The sequence below is a fragment of the Oncorhynchus keta genome, chromosome 17 (genome assembly GCF_023373465.1).
Source record: "Oncorhynchus keta strain PuntledgeMale-10-30-2019 chromosome 17, Oket_V2, whole genome shotgun sequence".
NCBI lineage: Eukaryota > Metazoa > Chordata > Actinopteri > Salmoniformes > Salmonidae > Oncorhynchus > Oncorhynchus keta.
Window position 1 is genome coordinate 15,051,736 of NC_068437.1, and position 16,621 is coordinate 15,068,356.

General features: G+C 42.4%; 1 protein-coding gene across 2 annotated transcripts in view; it reads right to left on the minus strand.

Annotated features, from left to right (window-relative positions):
* Positions 1-16,436, minus strand: part of LOC118396221 (Golgi apparatus protein 1-like) — a 47,467-nt gene extending 31,031 nt beyond the window's left edge. For both annotated transcript variants that reach the window (XM_052465529.1, XM_052465527.1), the window contains exon 1: positions 16,029-16,436. In XM_052465529.1, coding sequence (XP_052321489.1) covers positions 16,029-16,352 — 324 coding nt within the window. In that variant the 5' untranslated portion in view covers positions 16,353-16,436. The remainder of the gene's footprint in view (positions 1-16,028) is intronic.
* Between the last annotated feature and the right edge of the window lie 185 nt (positions 16,437-16,621).

Sequence of the window (16,621 nt, forward strand, 5' to 3'; positions counted from 1 at the left end):
GCACTCTGTATATCCATACTGACACCTAGGCTACATCATAAAAATACCATATTCCCCCCTTTACCAATGCACCCAGAGCTTCTCTGTGCCGCCTAATTCCAATCTACAAAAAGTCTGTCACATTAGGACTAAGGACATAAATCTTGGGGAAAAGTCACGAAGCAAAGCTATGGTCAGTGTCGTGTGGGACTAACAGGCAAAAATCTCAATTAAAGATGCACTGCTGAACTTTTGTAGAATTTCAGCCAGTAGCTTAGAAAGTAGAGTTCAGGAGCCAAAAGTGGTCTCTGAAAATGGCCTACTACGTCACAGACGGGTTGGTTGTTTAGCGACAAATGGGGCAAAACAGACGGTGTTGGCTTAGATTGTTGACCGCATGTAAAATATATTTCGTTCCAAATGTTTATTGGATACATAAATAAATTTGCACATCTCAAATACATTGTTACTGTTGTTGGTCATCTAGCTAGCAACTTTTAGCCATATTAGCATAGACACAACATCAGTCAAAACACCTCAAACAAGACATGTTATGAAGAAAACGATCGCCTAAAACTAGCTGAAACAAGCCACATACGTTTCCCCACATGGCAGCTTCTTGTCACTGTTTTCTGTCTTCTGCCCCATTGAAGCATGTGCATTTAGAGAGAGCTAGGTTTGTTGTTTTGTAAAGTTTTGAACGTCTATTGAAACAGTTTTGTTACTAGCTAGTTACCTCTTGAGTTTGGATCCTGCAAAGCGGTTGGCATCAGTTGCTGGGATCGCTACCATCTAGCCAGTGATCCTGCCGACCAAGGTCGCGGATTGTCCCAGACTTTTGTTGATGTTTACGATCTTCCCTCCAACCTGCCCTGTCTAGAACTGTGAGGAATAACAGCCTGACCTATGTTGTTACCATGACAAAAGTCCAAAACCGGCAGGAGTACAGTTGAGGACAGTGCTCTCTATCACAGGTGAAGGATTTTAAACAAACAAAAAGTTCTACAAGCAGTTGGTACAACAAGAAAATAAGTGCTTCAAGTGTTTTGTCCAAATACTCATGGAGTAAACTAATAAAAGAATGGGTGATCTGACCAGAGGTCCAGGACCTGAAGAACAGTTTGCAGTACTCCTAGGGTCAGCTCGATGAGTTTAAACAGGAAAACGGCAAGATGACAGCACTCTTAAGTAATCAAGGCGGAATAACATGGTTGTGGACAGAATTGCAGAGCCCTGGACAGAGTCTGAAGAGAAAGTGAGGGAAATACTCAGAGACACGGAAGATGGAGCAGAGGAAGATTGTGGTGGAGCACGCCCACAGGACTGGAAAATCCACCACTGGCTCAGGTGACAGGCCCTGGTAGCAAGGTCAAGGTAGCTGTTCTGGAAAGAGCCAAGAACTTGAGAGGAACGTAATATCTTCCTCAATGAGAACTATCCTGAAGCTGTGTGCCAGAAGAAAGAACTTACCCCAGCCATGAAAGCTGCCAGAGAGTGTGGGCACATTGCTTACATGCGCTATGCAGTGTTTCCTCAGCGTTCATGTAAGTGTGGCGCTGTGCCATGGCAGAATCATTGCCGCCACACAAAAAGAAACAACCTATTTCTACCAAGCATAGTTTCAATAAAGTTTTGTAAAGCACATTTGTTGGTTAGCTCCCAGCATACTCATACAGGGTAATAAAGACATGATTTGGCACTGTGCTCAGTTGTTTGTTTCACCAAAGGTAGCTGGCTCGTTAGCTAACGTTACATGACATGTGTGTTCATACATTGTTTACCTAGTTAGCTACATGTCTAAAGCTAAAGTGTACTGTTAGCTTGCTAGCTAAAATTAGCTGGCTGGCTCCCTAGCTGATATTATTCGTATCCCAGAGGCGTATGCTTTTCTAGTTAGGAGCCTAATGTTAGCTAGCTAACATTGAGCCTGGTTGGTTAGCTCCCAGCATATTTGAGCCTGGTTGGTTAGCTCCCAGCATATTTAAGCAGGTTAGTAACGACATGATTTGGCACTGTGTTCGCTGTGTTCGTTGTGTTCGTTGCTGGCTGGATCATTATCTAACGTTATGTGATGTGTGTGTTCTTACACATCGTTTACCAGGCAGGCTAGGTTAATTGTTTACCTAGCCATCTACATGTCTTAAGCTAAAATGCACAAACCCATTGAATAAGGCTGGTGTCAGTAGATGTCAAAGCGTACTGAAATTGTTGCCAGCAGAGCCGGTTAGGCTGTTTTCATGCTATCCATAGGTAAACAAATCATCGGCCAGTGGGTCAAGTGTGCGCTCTGAATGCTCCGAGAGCGAAACGAGATAGGTGGGGCTAAAGCTTAAGAGGGTTTGAACGATGATGAATGGGTGTATACAAATTAGAGCTCTTCACTAGATAACAAAATATTCAAAGTCCATTCTCTCAAAAGTGAGTTTTACAAGTTTATCAACTTTCAAAGCAGAATTACTTTCCCATTTTTCCTCAACTGTAGTGTATGATATACCATTTTGTAGCTCTGAGGTCTCTACTTTTATCCAACGTAAAAAACACAATTTCAAATTTTGCTCCATAAGACCAAATCCAGGAAGTGAGTCACATATATTGTTTTGGGGCGTGGGGCCTAGGATTGAGCCTTGGGGTATTGCCTTGGTGACAGGCAGTGGCAGAGACTAGGGATGCACGATATATTGGTAAACATATCAGAATTGGCCTATATTACCTAAAAAATACCTAAATCTGCATCGGCCCGGAATCTAGTTGTGTAAAACCCATGTTAAAGCTGACGTGCATACATATACATACATAACGTAGGTTGATGACGTAATGACGCCACGAAAAATAGAGCACTACACAGAGCAAAAACAGAAAAATAAGCGCACACTTCCAACAACTAAACAAGTTCAAGTCGAGCAGTCATTTGAAAGAGTAAGAAGATTTAAAAAAGAGACAACTCAAAGGCAAAATCCAACAACGCCAAGATAGTGGAATTCATTGCCCTTGACAATCAACCGTTTTCTGTTGTGGATAATGTTGGCTTTCACCGAATGGTCGAGCACCTCGAGCCCCGGTACACACCAACAAGTAGATGCTATTTTTCAGATGGTGCCCTACCGAAGTTACACAGTATAGTTGAAACGCACATCCATGATCTACTTGCTATGGGCGTCACTGCTATTAGCTACACAACTGACATTTGGAACAGCGATGTCAGCCCCATGAGCATGCTGAATCTGACAGCACCATGGGTCGACAAAGATTTCGTACTGATGAAAGCCTTATTGCATGCTCAAGAATGTGCTGGTTCTCATATCGCTTCAATGGCATTTGAGAACATGAACACACACCTAGCTCCATTCGAACAACTGACCTCGAGAAAAAAGCTCATCAACTGTGTCTGCAGCAGATGTGATACCCTCGGTCATGGCATTGAAATACCTGCTCAACAAAACTGCAGACACAGACCATGGGGTTAAAACTTGCACACGTGCTCTACAAGAGGCTGTGAAAAAGCGATTCGGTGGCATTCTCTCTGAGCCTCTTTACTGTGTTGCAGCCATGCTCGATGCTAGGTACAAGGACCGCTACTTTGATGCAGAATGGAAACAAGGTTTACGTGAAATGTTACAGACACAGCTGGACAAGACGGAAACGGACTCAGTGACGGACAGAGTTGAAACTTCACTGCTTGACATGTATGATGAAATCCTGGTTGAGACTGAACAAATGAACAACGAAAGAGCATAGCAAGTAAGCAAGAGCCAACAAAATAACTTTTTACTCAGTGTGTGTGTGTTTCAACAATTTAACTGTACTAGAATGCTTAAAAAAGGGCATCATTTTTTATAAATCGGTATCGTTTTTTTTGTCAAGGAAAATATCAGATACCGGTATCGGCAAGTAGCCTAGATGTCAGAGCGTTGTAGAATAATAAAGAAGTCATCAAAACTGTGAAATGACACATATGGAATCATGTAGTAACCAAAAAAAAAAAGTGTCAAACCAATATATATATTATATTAGAGATTCCTCAAACAGCCACCCTTTGTGCAAAGCTGTCATGAAGGCACACTTGGCATTCTCTCAACCAGCTTCATGAGGTAGTCACCTGGAATGCATTTCAATGAACAGGTGTGCCTTGTTACTTTGTGGAATTTCTTTCCTTCTTAATGTGTTTGAGTCAATCTGTTGTGTTGTGACAAGGTTGGGGGGATATATACAGAAGATAGCCCTATTTGGTAAAAGACCAAGTCCATAAGGCAAGAACAGCTCAAATAAGCAAAGAGAAACAACAGCCCATCATTACTTTAAGACATGAAGGTCAGTCAATCCAGAACATATCAAGACCTTTGAAAGTTTCTTCAAGTGCAGTCGAAAACCATCAAGCGCTATGATGAAATTGTCTCTCATGAGGACTGCCACAGGAATGGAAGACCCAGAGTTAGCTCTGCTGCAGAGGATAAGTTCATTAGAGTTACCAGCCCAAATAAATGCTTCAGAGTTCAAGTAACAGACACATCAACTGTTCAGAGGAGACTGTGAATCAGGCCTTCATGGTTGAATTGCTGCAAAGAAACCACTAAAGGACACCAATAATAAGAAGGAACTTGCTTGGGCCAAGAAACATGTGCAATGGACATTAGACCGGCGGAAATGTTTTCTTTGGTCTGATGAATCCAAATGAGATGTTTGGTTCCATGTCTTTGTGAGACGCAGAGTAGGTGAACAGATGATCTCCCCATGTGTTTTTCCCACCGTAAAGCATGGAGGAGTTGTGATGGTGACACTGTCAGAGATGTATTTAGAATTCAAGGCACACTTAACCAGCATGGCTACCACAGCATTCATCCCATCTGGTTTGCGCTTAGTGGGACTATACTTTGTTTTTCAACAGGATAATGACCCAACACACCTCTAGGCTGTGTAAGGTTTATTTTACCAAGAAAGAGAGTGATGGAGTGCTGCATCAGATGACCTGGCTTCCACAATCGCCTGACCTCAACCCAATTGAGATGGTTTGGGATGAGTTGGACCGCAGAGTGAAGGAAAAGCAGCCAACAAGAGCTCAGAATATGTGGGAACTCCTTCAAGACTGTTGGAAAATAATTCTAGGGTGAAGCTGTTTGAGCGAATGCCAAGAGTGAGCAAAGCTGTCATCAAGGCAAAGGGTGGCTACTTTGAAGAATCTCAAAAATATTTAGATTTGTTTAACACTTTTTTGGTTACTACATGATTCCATGTGTTAGTTCATAGTCTTCACTATTATTCTACAATGTAGATATTTTTTTTAAATAAGGAAAAACCATTGAATAAGTAGGTGTCACCAAACTTTTGACTGGTACTATAAACATTTATCTGTTACTGCTCGACTTAAACGATCTCAGTCAACCAACAGCTTAACGACCAAACAATCACCCAGTCGACTAATTGGAGTTAGCCCAAATCTGGGGACAAGAATTTATATTCTAACAATTCTAACGGACAGCATCAAATGTTCTAAAACACCAGCTAGAGAGGTTTGTAGGAAGTCAAAACAATAAGATTGGGACTTCATGGAAACCCATTTTTACATATCAAAATTATAATAATATAGCAATAATTACCTATATCAATAATTCTCCAAAAAATTATATAGATAATTGACATTTCCATACGTACTAGGAAGCTAAGTGTGATGGAAAAAGTGCCTCAGGCATTGAAAAATATATATTTTTAAAACCACTAATTGAAAGTAAGGGGATATCGGTGAACAAATGCCAAGGGCAAGTCCACAACAGCGGTGCCAGTGCAATGAGTGGTGATACCACAGATGTTCAAAAGCGCATATCAGACCGAGAGCCTACCGCTTCTTAAGTAGTTCATTATAAGTTTTAGTTTAGAAAACAATCTCTCACCGCAGTTACAGGGATGGTAAAAAACAGCTTGATTGCCGTAACAACATCAGGGAAACTGGGCAGAAGGGAATACAGCAGTTCTTTAATTGAGCCTCTCATTCTCCTTAATTGCCAGCCTCAACATGTTACAGAAGGAGATTAGCTGTGTAGGAAGCTCTGGGTACAGATCGTCTTGATAGTAGATAATAAATTTGCAAATGCAAACAGCCTGTCTATCATCTTTAGCAGAAAACAGACCTTGAACAAAAAAAAGTAGTTAGTTATTTAGTTCATACTGTTGCAACGCAGTTTGAGTTGTGTGTTCGCAGTCCCTTCGCTCTGGTATACTGGCATGCATCATTCAAGACTACGTTTAAATTGTGTGCAGCGCAATGGACATATAATGCACAATGTCTCAGGAAAGGCTCTCCGGCTTGGCAAATCAGTATAGAAAACAAAAACAAAAAAATTGGGTCTATAACCTGGACTGACAGTGTGTGGTGAAAACATTTTCACACAAAAATACACGCCGACAAAGTTGCATACTGTAGCTACTATAGGCCTCTAAAGAGAGAAGCACAGACACACAAAGAAAGAGAAAAGAGAGAAAGAACCAGCAATTAAGACTTCAGAAGACCATGCAAGTCTCAAGTTTGAATTTATCCTCAAGCAGACTTACTCCCCCTCATTGTTAGGTTATATGAACAAGTTTATAAATAGCAGCTAAATACAGTATATAGCTTACACACTGAGTGTACAAAAACATTAAGAACGCTTGCTCTTTCCATGACAGACTGGCCAGGTGACTCCAAGTGAATGCCATGATCCCTTAATCCTCTCCCTTGTTAAATCCACTTCAATCAATGTAGATGAAGGGGAGGAGACAGGATAAAGGATTGTTAAGCCTTGAGACAATTGAGACATGGATTGTGTGAGTGCCCTTCAGAGGGTGAATGGGCAAGACAAAAGACAAGTGAACAGGGTATGGCAGTCCATCAAATCTTACTGAAATGCATCAATTTGTTCCCCTAATCAAGCTGAATCACACCCAATAGTTTCAAAATAAAAACGTATCGTTAATGTATCGTATCTGAGCACAAGTATCTAGATGCGTATCGAATCTTTCATGAAAGGAGAGATGCACAAATATGAGAATAATATAACTAGTGACCATCAACCCACACGACCTTGAATGTCACAAATAGAACACTGGAAATCATGTGTATTACAGAAAGGGAAAGTACATAACTACACTAAACATTATGTGACTCATTCTAAACTGAATATGAACTTCAAATATTGTGATCTTAGTTCTCTATTACATGGGCAGGGCTAAGCTGACCTTTGTTACAAGGAGCACGTACCCCGAGTATACATAACATTAAAAACATTAAGAACCTGCTCTTTCCATGACAGACTGACTAGGTGAATCGTGGTGAAAGCTATGATCCCTTATTGATGTCACTTGTTAAATCCACTCCAATCGGTGTAGATGAAGGGGAGGAGAAAGGCTACACAATGACTTAAGCCTTGAGACATGGATTGTATGTGTGCCATTCGGGTTGAGAATGGTCAAGACAAAAGATTTAGGTGCCTTTGAACGGGGTATGGTAGTAGGTGCCAGGTGCACCGGTTTGTGTCATGAACTGCAACGCTGCTGGATTTCTCACACTCAAGTTTCCCGTGTGTATCAAGAATGGTCCACCCAAAGGACATCCAGCCAACTTGACAACTGTGGGAAGCATGAGTCAACGTGGACCAGCAACCCTGTGGAACACTTTCATCTAGGGATGCAGGATATAAATCGGCAAACATATCGGATTGGCCAATATTAGATAAAAATGCCAACATTGGTATCGGCCCGATGTCTAGTTTAACGCCCATATTAAATTCTGATGTCAAAGCTACCGTGCATACCTACATAGCGTAGGTACATGACGTAATGACGCCAAGTAAAATGTTGCGTGTGGATCGAGCAGTCATTTGAAAGAGTAAGACAATTTCAGCGAGACAACTCAAAGGTGAACTCCATTAAAGCCAGGATAATCTAATTCATTCCCCTTGACAATCAACCATTCTCTGTCATGGGTCATGTTGGCTTTCGCCGACTGGTCGAGCACCGGTATGCACTACCAAGTGCACTATTTTTCAGATGTTTCCCTACCGGAGTTACACAATAGCAGCATCACTGATATTAGAGTCACGGCATACACACTATGAATGCCATTTGGGTCTTTACGTGTCAAAAAAAGATACACTGTCAAAGCTGTATAAATAAGTCTGCAAATAAGCAAACACAGGCCAAGAATGATGTGCTTACAATACCGCGTTGATAATAAAGCATAATTTGTTTGACCGCAACTTCTGGGGTAGCTAGCTATCACTGACGCAACCAGTCTGAAAACAATGATCAGTAGAAACTGATGTTATTTTCATTATTCTTAGCAAATAATTTAGGAATCCTTGTGAGTAAGAATTAGCTATATTTGCCACTTGTTGTCCACCTATTGAAATTAAACTTCAGTTTATGAAAACAATAGCTAGCCAGCTACTTAACCCTGTTGCCCAAAGCTAACGTTATAAGTAGCCAGCTAGCTTCATCTGGCTAGTGGGACCAGGTTATGTGCTGTGAAGCTCGCCACAATAGGGATTAGGCACAATCGTGGAATTTGCCTTCAAAATAAATAAAAATGTAATTGACAGTGATGCAAATTAATACAAATAGTAGAATTATGCCATACTTTGATTTTGAAGGCTAACTGCAAAGTCTACTATTGTGGCAAATCCTTATTGTGGCTAGCTTCACATAGATGGGTCTGACCACCATTAATAAAATAAGAACTGTTTTATAAATCAGGGTTATTTTAGATGATGACACCTCGCTATATAGTTAGCTGATAACTAACTATAGCTACAGAAACAGATGTTGTTTTGCTATGTTTATGGGGAAGAACATTGTTTGCATCCATGAGCTAGCTAGCTTTTTTTTATGACCAGCACTATAGGTGCGAGAGACAACTTTACCAGCATCATAGCACACGTATCGATGAATCGTTGCGACATATGAAATATGAGTGATAGCTATTACACATTGATTACACTAAGTAAAAAAATATGAATGTGTTAAATTATGTGACGTGCCGTCATATTCAGGTCCTGATTGGTCAAACAGTGTTATTTGACACGCAAAGACCCAAAGGGCGTTCCATATAAATCGTGGTTGAGAATGAAACGACTGAAAAAAGAACAACGAAACAGCACAGCAAGTAAGTGAAAGAAATAGGTTTTGATTGTTTTACTGTTAATGGGGACATACGTAAATTCCAACAAATAACTTTATGGTCAGTGTGGTGTGTGTAACATATATTTAACTAGGCAAGTCAGTTAAGAACTAATTCTTATTTACAATGACAGCCCGGACGACGCTGGGCCAATTGTGCGCCCAGCACACACAAAAGTATGTGGACAACCCTTCAAATTTGTGGATTAGGCTATTTCAGCCACACCCGTTGCTGACAGGTGTATAAAATCGAGCACGCCGCCATGCAATAGACAAACATTTACAGTAGAATTACCTTACTGAAGAGCTCAGTGACTTTCACCGTGGCACCGTCATAGGATGCCACCTTTCCAACAAGTCAAATATCTGCCCTGCTAGCGCTGCCCCGGTCAAACTAAGTGCTGTTATTGTGAAGTGGAAACGTCTAGGAGCAACAACAGCTCAGCCGCGAAGTGGTAGGCCACACAAGCTCACAGAACGGAACCGCCAAGTGCTGAAGCATGTAAAAATTGTCTGTCCTCGGTTACAACACGCACTACTGAGTTCTAAACTGCATCTGGAAAAAACGTCAGCATAAGAACTGTTCGTCGGGAGCTTAATGAAATGGGTTTCCATGGCCAAGCAGCTGCACACAAGCCTAAGATCACCATGCGCAATGCCAAACGTTGGGTGGAGTGGTGTAAAGCTTGCGGTCATTGGACACTGGAACAGTGGAATGGCATTCTCTGGAGTGATGAATCTCACTTCCTTTTAAAAAAAAAAAAATTATTTCACCTTTATTTAACCAGGTAGGCAAGTTGAGAACAAGTTCTCATTTACAATTGCGACCTGACCAAGATAAAGCAAAGCAGTTCGACAGATACAACAACACAGAGTTACACATGGAGTAAAACAAACATACAGTCAATAATACAGTATAAACAAGTCTATATACAATGTGAGCAAATTAGGTGAGAAGGGAGGTAAAGGCAAAAAAGGCCATGGTGGCAAAGTAAATACAATATAGCAAGTAAAACACTGGAATGGTAGTTTTGCAATGGAAGAATGTGCAAAGTAGAAATAAAAATAATGGGGTGCAAAGGAGCAAAATAAATAAATAAATGAAATACAGTTGGGAAAGAGGTAGTTGTTTGGGCTAAATTATAGGTGGGCTATGTACAGGTGCAGTAATCTGTAAGATGCTCTGACAGTTGGTGCTTAAAGCTAGTGAGGGAGATAAGCGTTTCCAGTTTCAGAGATTTTGTAGTTCGTTCCAGTCATTGGCAGCAGAGAACTGGAAGGAGAGGCGGCCAAAGAAAGAATTGGTTTTGGGGGTGACTAGAGAGATATACCTGCTGGAGCGTGTGCTACAGGTGGGAGATGCTATGGTGACCAGCGAGCTGAGATAAGGGGGGACTTTACCTAGCAGGGTCTTGTAGATGACATGGAGCCAGTGGGTTTGGCGACGAGTATGAAGCGAGGGCCAGCCAACGAGAGCGTACAGGTCGCAATGGTGGGTAGTATATGGGGCTTTGGTGACAAAACGGATTGCACTGTGATAGACTGCATTCAATTTGTTGAGTATTGGAGGCTATTTTGTAAATGACATCGCCAAAGTCGAGGATTGGTAGGATGGTCAGTTTTACAAGGGTATGTTTGGCAGCATGAGTGAAGGATGCTTTGTTGCGAAATAGGAAGCCAATTCTAGATTTAACTTTGGATTGGAGATGTTTGATATGGGTCTGGAAGGAGAGTTTACAGTCTAACCAGACACCTAAGTATTTGTAGTTGTAGTCCACGTATTCTAAGTCAGAGCCGTCCAGAGTAGTGATGTTGGACAGGCGGGTAGGCAGGTAGGTGCAGGTAGTGATCGGTTGAAGAGCATGCATTTAGTTTTACTTGTATTTAAGAGCAATTGGAGGCCACGGAAGGAGAGTTGTATGGCATTGAAGCTTGCCTGGAGGGTTGTTAACACAGTGTCCAAAGAAGGGCCGGAAGTATACAGAATGGTGTCGTCTGCATAGAGGTGGATCAGGGACTCACTAGCAGCAAGAGCGACCTCATTGATGTATACAGAGAAGAGAGTCGGTCCAAGAATTGAACCCTGTGGCACCCCCATAGAGACTGCCATAGTTCCGGACAGCAGACCCTCCGATTTGACACACTGAACTCTATCAGAGAAGTAGTTGGTGAACCAGGCGAGGCAATCATTTGAGAAACCAAGGCTGTCGAGTCTGCCGATGAGGATGTGGTGGTTGACAGAGTCGAAAGCCTTGGCCAGATCAATGAATACGGCTGCACAGTAATGTTTCTTATCGATGGTGGTTAAGATATCGTTTAGGACCTTGAGCTGAAACCAGATTGCATAGCAGAGAAGGTATGGTGAGATTCGAAATGGTCGGTAATCTGTTTGTTGACTTGGCTTTCGAAGACCTTAGAAAGGCATGGTAGGATAGATATAGGTCTGTAGCAGTTTGGGTCAAGAGTGTCCCTCCCTTTGAAGAGGGGCATGACCACAGCTGCTTTCCAATCTTTGGGAATCTCAGACGACACAAAAGAGAGGTTGAACAGGCTAGTAATAGGGGTGGCAACAATTTCGGCAGATAATTTTAGAAAGAAAGGGTCCAGATTGTCTAGCCCGGCTGATTTGTAGGGGTCCAGATTTTTCAGAACATCAGCTGAATGGATTTGGGAGAAGGAGAAATGGGGAAGGCTTGGGCGAGTTGCTGTTGGGGGTGCAGTGCTGTTGACCGGGGTAGGAGTAGCCAGGTGGAAAGCATGGCCAGCCGTAGAAAAATGCATATTGAAATTCTCAATTATGGTGGATTTATCAGTGGTGACAGTGTTTCCTATCTTCAGTGCAGTGGGCAGCTGGGAGGAGGTGTTCTTATTCTCCATGGACTTTACAGTGTCCCAGAACTTTTTTGAGTTAGTGTTGCAGGAAGCAAATTTCTGCTTGAAAAAGCTAGCCTTGGCTTTTCTAACTGCCTGTGTATAACGGTTTCTAGCTTCCCTGAACAGCTGCATATCACGGGGGCTGTTCGATGCTAATGCAGAACGCCATAGGATGTTTTTGTGTTGGTTAAGGGCAGTCAGGTCTGGGGAGAACCAAGGGCTATATCTGTTCCTGGTTCTAAATTTCTTGAAAGGGGCATATTTATTTAAGATGGTTAGGAAGGCATTTTAAAACAATATCCAGGCATCCTCTACTGACCCGATGAGATCAATATCCTTCCAGGATACCCCGGCCAGGTCGATTAGAAAGGCCTGCTCGCTGAAGTGTTTCAGGGAGCGTTTTACAGTGATGAGTGGAGGTCGTTTGACCGCTGACCCATTACGGATGCAGGCAATGAGGCAGTGATCGCTGAGATCTTGGTTGAAGACAGCAGAGGTGTATTTAGAGGGGAAGTTGGTTAGGATGATATCTATGAGGGTGCCCTTGTTTACAGCATGTTCCAGTTTAGGTCGCCTAGCAGCACGAGCTCTGAAGACAGATGGGGGGCAATCAGTTCACATATGGTGTCCAGAGCACAGCTGGGGGCAGAGGGTGGTCTATAGCAGGCGGCAACGGTGAGAGACTTGTTTTTAGAGAGGTGGATTTTTAAAGGTAGAAGTTCAAATTGTTTGGGTACAGACCTGGATAGTAGGACAGAACTCTGCAGGCTATCTTTGCAGTAGATTGCAACACCGCCCCCTTTGGCAGTTCTATCTTGTCTGAAAATGTTGTAATTTGGAATTAAAATTTCAGAATTTTTGGTGGTCTTCCTAAGCCAGGATTCAGACACAGCTAGAACATCCGGGTTGGCAGAGTGTGCTAAAGCAGTGAATAGAACAAACTTAGGGAGGAGGCTTCTAATGTTAACATGCACGAAACCAAGGCTATTACGGTTACAGAAGTCATCAAAAGAGCGCCTGGGGAATAGGAGTGGAGCTAGGCACTGCAGGGCCTGGATTCACCTCTACATCGCCAGAGGAACATAGGAGGAGAAGAATAAGGGTACGGCTAAAAGCAATAAGAATTCGTCGTCTAGAACGTCTGGAACAGCGATAAAATAGCATCAAGGTATAATGTACAGACAAAGGTATGGTAGGATGTGAATACAGTGGAGGTAAACCTAGGTATTGAGTGATGAAGAGAGAGATATTGTCTCTAGAAACATCATTGAAACCAGGATATGTCATTGCATGTGTGGGTGGTGGAACTAATACATTGGATAAGGTATAGTGAGCAGGACTACAGGCTCTACAGTGAAATAAGCCAATAAACACTAACCAGAACAGCAATGGACAAGACATATTGACATTAAGGAGAGGCTTGCAGTCCAACGGACAAATCAGGGTTTGGCAGATGCCAGGAGAATGCTACCTGGTTGAATGCTTAGTGCCAACTGTAAAGTTTGGTGGAGGAGGAAAAATGGTCTGGACCTGTCCGGGCTAGGCCCCTTCGTTCCAGTGAAGGGAAATCTTAACGCTACAGCATACAATGACATTCTAGATGATTGATTCTGTGCTTCCAACTTTGTGGCACCAGTTTGGGGAAGGCCCTTTCCTGTTTCAGCATGGTAATGCCCCCGTGCACAAAGCGAGGTCCATACAAAAATATTTGTTGAGATCGGTGTGGAAGAACTTGACTGGCCTGCACGGAGCGCTGACCTCAACCCCATCGAACATCTTTGTGATGAATTTGAACGTCCATTGCGATCCAGGCCTAATCACTCAAAAACAGTGCCCGACCTCAGTGCTGTTGTGGCTGAATGGAACCAATTCCCGGCAGCAATATTCCAACATCTAGTAGAAAGCATTCACAGAAGAGGCTGTTATGTCAGCAGGGGGGGACAACTCTATATTAATGCCTATAATTTTGGATTGAGTTGTTCAATGAGCAGATGTCCACATATATTTGGTCAGGTAGTGTAAGTTGAAAAATGTAGGAGCACAAGTAAAATTATTTGAGGTAAAAAGCATTTTTTTGTAGTAATGGTGCAAGCATGACGATCATGAATCTGCGCTCAGTGTATTCTCCATGGCACTCAGGGGCCGCGGTAGACTGAAGTAATCATTTCAACAATTATCTGGACAATTTTTTTCTATGTGCATTGGTGGAGCTGAAGTAAAATTCCAGGTTCACAGCAAAATATTTAGGTGCATACCAGTATGTGAGTAAAATGTTTGCACTGCAGAGCCCGGTGTCTGGAAGAGGAAGATGCTTCTTGTCGTCATCTTTAAAAAAATTGACTAGACCCATCCTTGACCTCAGAAACCATTAAAGCAGTGCACGCCTGCACAGGTGCCCATTTAGAGCTTCTGTGAATTTGAGAATGGACCAGTTTATTAAGGTTTCATCAAGCTGAGAGGAAAATATCTGTCCACTTAATTCACACTCAAAGAAGAGCCATGGGCTGAGAGCCAAGGTAGCAGAACCAGAATTAACCTCACTCTGCACAAAACTATAGTGTGAAATGAAAACAACACATTTCCTACAGTGATTAAGGCTAGACGTCAACGTTTAGGCCTATTTGCTGTAAAACAAAACGGCAGTTGTCAGAATGAATGAAAAGCCATTTCATTAAAAGGACCAATAATATCATTTGGGGATTTTTCTTTAAAACAAAACTATAAGCTTACAATGCATGTTTAGCCCTATTGAGACTATAAATAGCCAATAAACTCTTCAACCTGAGAGACATTGCCAAAATGCCTCAAATTCCCCCAGAAAAGCTTTTTCAACAACACAGAACTCAAAAGGACCTTCAAAACTCAGAACTAAACGATCCAAGCCATGAGTCCTGAAAGTAAAGTCATACTGCCATGGCCTCCTACCTAATCTGTGAATTGACCCAAGTAAACAAAATCACAACTACCATGGAGGCTGGCAGTGAGCAGCAGCCTGGAGACAGGGAAATTGCTGTGTGCCTCTAAAACTACCCACACCAAAAGAGCTGAGCCAAGACCACTGACAGAGCCTCCTCAATGAAAACAGGCCACTGAAATCTGGTGAAAATAATTATTAATTAATTTATCAGCATTTTACAATGAAGAGAGCAACCACTGGTCATTAACAGAGAACGAGATGCTTACCTAACCAAATCAGCACCAACCCCTGTTCTAAACTACAATAGACACTAATGCTTTAGATATACTCTAGTCTAGAGTCTAACAATCAAGGAAAACAAACCAAAAAGCGGATTACTCTCAGACCACTGCTGGTACTAGCCCCTTGAGCTAACAGGACCATTGCCTTGAGACTCAGGCTGCAAACACCTGATTAGGATAGACTGGCCACTCACCACATATTACTGAAGTGATTGACTTTCGCTTTCCCAAGCCTAACCATAGCCATTGGCTGGAAGCTTTTAAAAAAGGTCACTGAATCTACACTTAAGATCTAAGAATCTCCTCCTATCCTTACTCTGAACAGGACATTGCTGGAAATGTTAGCGAACTGTACATATAGGACGACAGATGTGTTAGACCAGGAATGGACATGACTCACAACATACGATTAGAAGCTCAAGCTAGCCATTGCAAGTTTAACAAAGGTCAACATAGTTAGCTTGGCACATCTGTAGGTATTAACGTTACAGTAGCTGCCTAGCGAGTTAGCTAAACTTGTGACTTTAATAAACGTTACCACGGTCCTAAATGGCTGGGGGGGGAAAAGTGGCACTGTTTCAGTGGCTATACTTGTCGAATGATGAAGCTCTTAAAGCATATTGAATAATCAATTGCAATCACTTCTATATCCTATTTTTCCAATACAACCAGCGAGATAGTAAATGCTCGCTAAGTAGCCAACTAATAGCTAGCATCGGCTAGTAGTTAGCTAGCTAACGTTAACTGGATAACGTTATATGCTAGCTTGAGTAAAGCCAAGCCAAGGCACACCCAAGTTTTGGTCGGGCCACAATATCGCCCACAATCCAACATACCTCTTTCCTATCCTGGAGGCACTCAAGCACAGCCAGGTTATTGTTCCAGGAATGTTTCGGACAAAGCCTTGTCAAGTCCTCCCGACAAGCCCCCTCTTCGGCCAGCTTCCAGCCGCTAGTGCGTCTACGAAGTGGCAGGGCCGCGAGTACTGGAGCTCCATTTACAGCAGCCGGTACTACGCCTGGATTTTGAGCCGGGATAACAACACTAACCGGAGGCTTGGCGACTCCATTGATCTGATATTTATCCTCTCGAATGGGATGCACATACAAAAGGATAGACATCAAAAGCAGGAGACGAGGAACACGTCTACAAGCCGCCATCTTCGGATAACTAGCTAGCTAGGATTGCTAGCTGCAAATTACGACTACAGTGATGGGACGTTTTCTTGCATACGTCTGCGTGTGCGTTGTTGGCAATCTCAGTCATAGAACTACATTTTCTAGAGTGAAATTCGAATTGCGGAAACAGATACAGTCCGCTTCGTTACTGTTTCTCTGTAATAACTTCAAAGACAATGGATCACTATCAATCAGCATTTTACTTGCAATTAACGAGCACAGTTGCATATAGTTCGGAATCCAAACCACTA